Below are 9606 nucleotides of genomic sequence, written 5' to 3'. Positions count from 1 at the left end.
GTTTCTGAGGTAAACTGGGTCTGTCAGCATCTCTCTCTGACCCCTTTCCTTCTTTCTCTGTAGTCCTCAATTGAAGCTCTCCATTAAACTGGACTGTGTCATCTCTACTCTGAATGACTCTTCGGCGTTTATGGTCTCTCCATTGAGACTGCTGAGAGAGCAATGCTACTCAGGAAGCACTTTCACACACACACACCTGATGGTCTCCGGCGAATGCTACATTAAACATTTAGCAAACCACTCTGGGTCTCTGTGACATCATCTCTTAGCACCACTCAGCTTCAGCATTAATAGTATGGATAATGTCTCTGATAACGATAACGTCTCTCACACTCTCGCTCTCATTCTGATTCACTGGGCTAGAGTGGTCTCCTGTCAGAGCAGACACATTGATTTATATATATATTGATCGCAGGTTGAATGTGTGTGTGCGTTTGTGTGAATGAGGAGAGGAATTCCTGTTGCTTATTGAGTAGGAGTCAAGATCCTAAGACAATGCTGCCATCGGGATCTCAGCGAGGCCAATGTGTAGACCTACAACTGTCCCGAATCCTGACACTGTCAATAATCGTTGCATGCAAAATGGGTTTAGAAACCTCAGAAACTACTTTCATATCACCCCAAAATAAAGTTTTACAAATGCAAAGATACAGAGCACCATTTTAACAGATTCCCACAGGAGTTCTTTGTGCGTTTCCCTGAAATACGACACTTCTTGAGCTAATGGAAACTCGCAAGGTAACACACCAAAAATGTTGTCTCAAAGCCATAGCTGCGGGAAGTATACTGAACAAAAATATAAATGCAACATTGGTCCCATGTTTCATGAGCTGAAAAAAATAATCCCAGAAATGTCCCATATGCACAAAAAGCTTATTTCTCTCAAATTTTGTCCACATATTTGTTTACATCCCTGTTAGTGAGCATTTATCCTTTGCCAAGATTATCCATCCACCTGACAGGTGTGGCAAGACACTCATTCCACAGGCGCACCTTGTGCTAGGGACAATATAAGACCACTCTAAAATGTGCAGTTTTGTCACACAACACAATGCCACAGATGTCTCAAGTTTTCATAGTCACTCAAACCATTTTCCACTTTCCCCTTTTTATTATCTTTATTATCATCTTCTCCTTCACCAGATCTTCCAGAAGGCTTGTGCAATCCCCCACTCCATATTTATTCAGAATATGTTCCACTTTCTTCCTTTTTTCTTGTCCACCATCTTACCGCGTCTCAGCTCATCACCAACAGCTCAGACACTGAGGTCCGGTTCTAATGCTCTACCGTTCACGCCAGAAATGAATGAACTTACAAACAGCCAGAGCTTCAGTAGTGGCTGGCTGGCTGACTGGCTGGCTGGCTGGCTTCTTCTTCTTCTTCTTAGTTCCAAGGACTCAGATTGGAAATCTGCCAGTTTAATAAATACCTGACCATAGAGTACTCCTGCCATGGGCGCCATCTGTCATCACGTGACCATAGAGGTGGGTAGAGGGCGATAACCAATCAGGGAATTCTGTACTGCTGGAATAGTTCTCATGGCCTAACTTTTTGTTGATAGTATGACCATCTGTAGATCATCTATATGGGAATATCCAAATAAATTGTGACCGCACAGAAACCAGGTTGAAGTCTAGCTTTGTGTTTTCTTTAAGTTTGTGTCGTGTTTGCTTTATTTTTGTCCTGCATTTTTGTCCACATGTTTTGGAACTCCACATGTTTTTGTAAAATTAACCTGGGCCCATTTTTTCAAAACTTTGAATCTGGATCAGAATCATCTGGATTCTGTAATCCTCTTTTTTGCTATCCAGGATCCGATCGATCTGGTTGTTTTTTAGCTGTTTGTTTGTCTGTGAAAAATAAGCAGATAGGATCATTCTGATCCAGATGCCACAATATCAAAATCACAGAATCTGGATTTTCTGAGCTTTGAACTGGCCTACACATTGCCATCTACTGGACAGGTTGTGTTACTACTTCTACACTGTCATAGTGAAACAAAGATGAGGAAACTATACATTAATTAAAGTAAGAGAAAAAAAATTGAGACTGCATATCACTTATAATTAAGTAGAAGCATTTAATTGACACTTCACAATGTAACAACTGACCACATACCTATACTAGGATCAATTAAACATAATAAACCTTTGGTTGTCAGATTTACTTTAGTTGCATTGACATTTCTTGGTTGTAGTGGCTTTCACTTTTCTAAATCCACCCTGAATCCATCCTTCCAGTGGGATAAAGATAATCCCCATTTTCATCACAAAAACCATCTTAATCACTACCTTTGACTTTCAAAAAACACAAAAATGAAATTTGATCCTGATTAAAGGTCAGATTAGATTACCAAATCCTTATCCCTCTCTGTAGGATCGGAATCAAATTTTCCAAAATCACATAACTTGCTGCCTCCGCTGTTTTGCTTTCAAGCCAAGCCTACTGCTTGACCAACCCTACATGATGGTGATTCAGTGTGCAATAAAGGCATTGCTTCATTTCATCCCTTGCATGGATGATCAACAGAATAGATGAGAATAATGTAATCTTTTTTTTTGGGGGGGGGGGCTCCTGGATTGAACAGGTGAAGACTTTTGGCCAGGGGTGTTCAGCTCTTACCTTATGAGGTCTGGTGCCTGCTGGTTTTCTGTTCTACCTCATAATTAATTGCACACACCTGGTATCCCAGGTCTAAATCAATCCCTGATTAGATGTGAACAATGAAAAAACTCAGTGGAACTGGCTTCCAGGTCCCAGAGTTGAGTTTGAGGGTTGTAGATAATGGCCACCCAGTGAACAAAATTATGTTGAAATGAGGTTCATTTGGGTTTTGAATGAAAGTCGAAATATGTTTTTTCCGGATATTGAAAAGACATTTACAGAAGTTGAAAATACGTATTTTACAGATGTTGAAAAGACATTATTTCTACAGCCAAATTTCAATCCGTACATGCATTCACTTATATCTTCATGTCAATGAAGAAAGCATTATCAAATTCAACATTTTTTATTAAAATAGGAAAATAGAGAAAAATGAAGATTGCAGTATGGAATATGTATTATTCCTCCTATCACATTCCCTTACTGTGCCTTCGGAAAGTGTTTAGACCCATGAACTTTTTCCACATTTTGTTACAGCCTTATTCTAAAATAGATGTAATTGTTTTTTCCCCCTCTTCAATCTACACACAATACCCCATAATGACAAAGAAAAAACAGTTGACATTTTTGCAAATGTATTAAAAATAAAAAACTGATATCACATTTACATAAGTATTCAGGCCCTTTACTCAGTACTTTGTTGAACTACCTTTGTCAGAGATTACAGCCTTGAGTCTTCTTGGGTATGACACTACAAGCTTGGCACACCTGTATTTGGGGGAGTTTCTCCCATTCTTCTCTGCAGATCTCCTCAAGCTCGGTCAGGTTGGATGGGGAGCGTCACTGCACAGCTATTTTCAGGTCACTCTAGAGCTGTTCGATCGGGTTGAAGTCCAGGCTCTGGCTGGACCACTCAAGGACATTCAGAGACTTGGCCCTGAAGCCACTCCTGTGTTGTCTTGGCTGTGTGCTTAGGGTCGTTGTCCTTTTGGAAGGTGAACCTTCGCCCCAGTCTGACGTCCTGAGCGCTCTGGAGCAGGTTTTCATCAAGGATCTCACTGTACTTTGCTCCCTTCATCTTTCTATCGATCCTGACTAGTCTCCCAGTCCCTGAACAACATCCCCACAGCATGATGATGCCACCACCATGCTTCACCGTAGGAATGGTATTGGCCAGATGAGTGGTGACAGGTTTCCTCCAGACGTGACTCTTGGCATTCAGGCCAAAGACTTCAATCTTGGTTTCATCAGACCAGAGAATCTTGTTTCTCCTGGTCTGAGAGTCCTTTAGGTGCCTTTTGGAAAACTCCAAGCGGGCTGTCATATGCCTTTTACTGTGGAGTGGCTTCCGTCTGGCCACTCTACCATTGGTGGAGTGCTGCAGAGATGGTTGTCCTTCTGGAAGGTTCTCTCATCTCCACAGAGGAACTCTGGATCTCTGTCAGAGTGACCATTGGGTTCTTGGTCACCTCCCTTACCAAGGCCCTTCTCCCCCGATTGCTCAGTTTGGCCGGGAGACCACCTCTATGAAGAGTCTTTGTGGTTCTAAACTTCTTCCATTTAAGAATGATGAAGGCCGTTGTTCTTGGGGACCTTCAATGCTGCAGACATTTTTGGTACCCTTCCCAGATCTGTGCCTCCACACAATCCTGTCTCGGAGCTCTACGGACAATTCCTTATTCCTCATGGCTTGGTTTTTGCACTGTCAACTGTGGGACCTTATAGCCAGGTGTGTGCCTTTCCAAATAATGTCCAATCAATTGAATTTACCACAGTTGGACTCCAATCAAGTTGTAGAAACATCTCAAGGATAATCAATGGAAACAGGATGCACCTGAGCTCAATTTCAAGTCTCATAGCAAAGGGTCTAAATACTTGTTATACATTTTTTGATACATTTGCAAAAGCTTCTAAAAACCTGTTTTCGCTTTGTCATTATAGGGTATAATGAGGGGAAATAATTATTGTTCTTATTTTAGAATGAGGCTGTAATGTAACAAAATGTGGAAAAAGTGAAGGGGTATGAATACTTTCGTAATGCGTTGTATGTTAGCTTTTTCAAACGCTTTAGAACTGACAGTGACTATATTCAAAGTTTCCAGACAAACAGAAAAATCAACAGAACACTTCCAACTACAATATAATTCTCAGTAACAGTTACATAAAAGTTGGTCTTGCTATGATTGTGATATGTGGTTGTTTATCTACCTTAGTTTCATATACTGACTGTAAGTATCTCTGTAAAGGCGTGTCTGCTATAAGCCCAGAATGTAAACGTAAACAGGAACACTTGCAAAGCATGCTGGGTATTATTCTAATTCTAGTACTCTAAATTTGGTCTGTCTCGACGTCAATGTCTCACAAGTTTGGACCGCGTGTTACAGTACAGTTTAGTTCAGTACAGTTTAGATCAGATCAGAAGAGTATAGTACAGTATATTATACTGCACTACACTAATACTCTACATTACTGTACTGAACTCTGCTATACTGTACTGTCTTAATTTGTGAAACATAGACATCTATGAATGGTTCAGATTTGGTCTGGACAAAACAAAGTACATCTGTGGATGTTGAAATCAAGGCCAGGGCGGACGGACCAAATTTCAACATCCATGAACGTTGGCGTTTGACGGTGGTCAATGGGCAGTGTTCCTTTAGGCCACGTTGCTGTCACATATCAACTTATCTCGGTCAGACCAATGATGAATTCAAGACATTGAGAGCAAGGGTTTTGAAAAGTCTTCAAACAGAATCCGTACAATAAGTCGTTTTCCGTTAAAGCTGATTCACACCGAATAATACTCCTACCCCGCTCTGATTACACGACTGCTCAAAAACCCTGCTCAACTCTCGCGTGACTGCCTCCGCTCTTCCCCGGTCTCTCTCCACCTCCGCCAACACCTCCCTTCTCTCTCTCCCAGCCTGTCAGTGCCGTAGCTAGTATCGGAGGTTAACAATCCTCTCCTAGACCCAGAGAGCGACCCAGCCTGCCGTAAACCTGACCGAGGCTTGGAACCCACTCTCAGCCATGGCTACTACTATCGTTACCTCCACCCGCTTTACCGATGAATACCAACTCTACGAGGAGCTCGGGAAGTAAGCGACTGTCCGTCATTAGCTAGCCTGGTTACTGCTCTGCCTTGCCGTCTGTCTTTCCTTCTTCTCCCCACCCCGTACGCTACTCTCTCCTTCTTTAGCCAGCTAGCTAACTGGGATAGCCTGATCCTATTGTCTTTATCTGGTTGTTTGACTAAAATGCAGCTCTATTGCGTGTCGTAGGTTAGGGACAGGACTTACAGCGTATGTTTTTACTTCACCCTGTCTGTAAATGCGATAGCACAGCTAGCAATGTCTACTAGTGTGTCAACGCCTTGTCTTTCCGTCTGCTGAATTAGTCAGGCAGGAAGCGTTTGAGCGAAAGCACTCTGACATTTGCTGGCATGGCACGTTGGCAGCCTGCTTGACAGCGCTGAATGTTAGCATACATGCTAGCTAGTTTAACTGTGTGTTTGTAGAATATTAGGCGATTTGTCTCAACTGCAGTTGTCGAACGTAGACGATAGTTATAGCCCACACCGCCTCCTTCCAAAGCTGAATTATGTTTGCACATTATGTAAAACACCACCCGCTTTCACGCAGCAGCCGTTCATAAATGCCATATGTAGCGTTATAAGCCTCTCAGCACAGACTATGCCGCTGTGGCTTAAAAGTGCAGGGGTGATGCTGTTTCTCGGAATCTCGATGGCTTGTTTTTTTCCCCCTGGGAGAACCGGGCCGTTGTATTATTACGGGCATCTGTCGGAGGCACGATCCTCTCTGGACTCTGTAGAGGGATGTCTTGTATTATTATTGCGTTAGCCCCAGACCCTGGGTATAGTCTAAGTGTCTAGGGCTTCTCTTATCTCGCTGGCATTTTATTGATCCACTGATTGGTTGATCAAAGTGCACACACCTGGGGTGCGTTCTGTAGGGCACAACGTTGTGGACATGTCAGATGTTTCTCTGACATGTAGTCTACTCTTGTCATTATCAACAACAACGGTGTAGTGATATAGGGGGAACAGTCAGTTGTTCTTGAACCAGTAACTCAGCAGTTACAGGGAAAGGCACACTATCCCCTGTGTCATAAAGGCACATACTATTTTATTAATATACACTGAGTTCACAAAACATTAGGCACACCTGCTCTCATGACAGGCTGACCAGGTGAAAGCTATGATCCCTTATTGATGTCGCCCGTTAAATCCACATCAATCGGTGTAGATGAAGGGGAGGAGACATGTTAAAGAAGGATTTTTAAGCCTTAAGACAATTGACAGAGATTGTGTATGTGTGCCATTAAGGGTGAATTGGCAAGACAAAATATTTAAGTGCCTTTGAATGGGGTATGGTGGTAGTTGCCAGGCGCACTGGTTTGAGTGTTAAGAACTGCAACGCTGCTGGGTTTTTCATGCTCAACAGTTTCCTGTGTGTATCAAGAATGGTCCACTACCCAAAAGGAAATCCAGCCAACTTGATACAACTGTGGGAAGCATTGGAGTCAACATGGGCCAGCATCCCTGTGGAATGCTTTCGACACTTTGTAGAGTCCATGGCCTGAAGAATTGCGGCTGTTTTGAGTGCAAAAGGGGTGCAACTCAATATTATGAAAGGTGTTCATAATGTTTTGTAGACTGTTTATATAACATGCCATTTAGGAGACACTTATAGTGCTGTGTTTTATTCATTTCTTATGGGTGGCCCCAGCAGGAATCAAACCCACATTCCTGGTGTTGCAATCATCATGCTATACCAACAGATCTACGCAGTTACTGTAGCAGTGGGCTAGTGCCAGTGAGCTAGGAGAGGAGTTTAACTCTCTGTCCTCTAGTTTAGGTGTGGCCAACCCTCCTGGAGGGCTACTGGCTCACGCCTGCAGGGTTTAGCCTAGTTTCAGCTCTGCTCTAACACACCTGTTAAATCTAAGACTTTGATTCGCTGTGTGATAGAGCAGGGCTGGTCCAAAAGCATGCGGGTTGGTCATCCCAGCTCTATTGTACATACACTGGTAGCTAGCCTAAAGTCTATACTACAGCAAATCTAATCCTGGTCTGCGGTACGACTGGTTTTCTCTAGAAGGTCTGCTTAGTAGTTCATTGATTTACGAGGGGAAGGAAGAAAACCAACGGTGCTGTGGACCTGTATTTGAGAAAGGGAGCTCTGCAATCTCGGTGTCCTTAATTACGGCAGACTGCCATCATTTCAGTTGTATGGCTCCATGCTATGTATCAGTGTTGATGGTATGGCCAACGTGTGCGCACGCGTGTGTGTGCCAGTGTGTGTTGTCCTGCATGTTTGTTGCAACAACAACAAAAAATCCCCCTACCCAGAACTGACCGTTGCTTTCCTTGTTTCCAGGGGAGCGTTTTCAGTGGTGCGCAGATGTGTGAAGAAGTCATCAGGTCAGGAGTTCGCCGCCAAAATCATCAACACCAAGAAACTCTCCGCCAGAGGTACAGTAACACACACACACACACACATATAAAGGGAAAGCGGTGTGCCACTGCTAAATACATATAGCGGAAACACTGCTGTGAGCTGTCGGTTATCTGCTGTATAGACCTGTGTGTGTAACATGTCATAGTAGGGCTTTGGTGATATGGCCAAAATATCAAATCACGATCTTTCAACATTTTTGAGTTATTTGACTGTATTTTGTGTTTCTGAATAATGAAAGTTGTAAATGTGTTTAGCGCATAATCCTTGAATGACAACAAATGAATTCTAGGTGATCCGTTGTGATGGTTTTATACTCAACTAAACTAGGACAAAACTGACACTAAAGTAGTCAATTTTGTAGCACTTTTCATTTAATTTAGCATTGTTGGGAATGTTGTTTAAGAAGCATGTGACAAATAACATTTGGTTTGTATCAAAAATATTTTTATAGATGGTAAAAAATCTATACCAGTATTAGCGATACATCGCCCAGTCCCTATGTCAGATGTGTAGAGCTCTGCTACCCGTGCGTGACGGTCCTCAACATTGTACATCGGGTAGGGCCTGTTCGTTCATTAACAACGAGGGTATGGGCTGGGGGTATTATTTTCAAAAATGACACAAAAAAAAACGAGTGCGTGTGTGGTGGTGGTTGTTGATGCTAGCTAGTTGCACTTGCAATGGATATGGAGGATGTGAAACATAAAACTCCAAAGTAGAGCTTGTAAAAATCCCAAATGAAGTGGAAAAGGCTGGCATGTGGAAATCTAGTTTTGACCGTCGAGCCTGCCCCGTGATTTTGAAGTACGGCAGCAAGAGAACCGGCACCTCTCTCGAGCGCCACATTGAGTCAAATCAGAAATCACAAGTGTGTTGCTTTCTGTTGCAAAGATATTATGTCCTTCCACACAGTTCAAGGCAGGGTGTTTGTTGATATATCTCCAGCTAATAAATGTGTGGTTAGTCATGGCCGCATCTCTGCAACTGTGCTCCCAGACCCCACAACCATATCACGGAGATGCCACAAAACGGCACTCATGAAGAGGATTGAAGTGGTCAACAATATCAACAATGCAAAAGCTGACATAAATTACTTGGGGATGATCACAGATATGTGGACTGACGATTACCGCAAGGTAAATGACATGGCAGTAACCTGCCCTACGTTACCCCTGAGTTTGAGCTGAAAAGCAGAGTGCTGGCTACAGCAACGTTCCGCCCAGAAGATGCCAAGACAGGAGTAACTGTGCTTTGTTTTGATCCAGCCGTGCTGAAAAGTTGCCTGGGTAAAGGACCAGGGATCGAATATGATCGCTGCACCCTACCGATGGCTTGACTTCCAGGATCACTTGTATAACACCGTGCTAAAATACGCACTTGACACTGCTGAGCTGGAAGATGCGGTTCCGGGGGGGCAGAAGCTTTGCTTGCAGCCAAGTCATTGGTGAGATTTGTAAAGCTATCAGACTTGCAGCCCAGTTGTCAAAGGTTGTGTCTACACTTGACACATGCATGTGACTT

The 9606-nt window shown here is 43.1% G+C and overlaps 1 protein-coding gene across 10 annotated transcripts in view; it reads left to right on the top strand.

The window, feature by feature from the left end:
- Window positions 1-5325: 5325 nt before the first annotated feature.
- The window catches only part of LOC100380658 (calcium/calmodulin-dependent protein kinase type II subunit gamma), a 35134-nt gene continuing 30853 nt past the window's right edge, over window positions 5326-9606 (top strand). For 2 of the 10 annotated variants that reach the window (XM_014158180.2, XM_014158178.2), the window contains exons 1-2: window positions 5326-5703; window positions 8005-8099. In XM_014158180.2, coding sequence (XP_014013655.1) covers window positions 5636-5703; window positions 8005-8099 — 163 coding nt within the window. In that variant the 5' untranslated portion in view covers window positions 5326-5635. The remainder of the gene's footprint in view (window positions 5704-8004; window positions 8100-9606) is intronic. The other 8 variants (XM_045702385.1, XM_014158184.2, XM_014158186.2 and 5 more) reach the window with 6 other exon arrangements.

This window comes from Salmo salar, chromosome ssa19 (genome assembly GCF_905237065.1).
Source record: "Salmo salar chromosome ssa19, Ssal_v3.1, whole genome shotgun sequence".
Classification (NCBI taxonomy): Eukaryota; Metazoa; Chordata; class Actinopteri; order Salmoniformes; family Salmonidae; genus Salmo; species Salmo salar.
The sequence above is the reverse complement of the archived record's forward strand: the minus strand, read 5'-3'. Positions and strand labels throughout refer to the sequence as shown.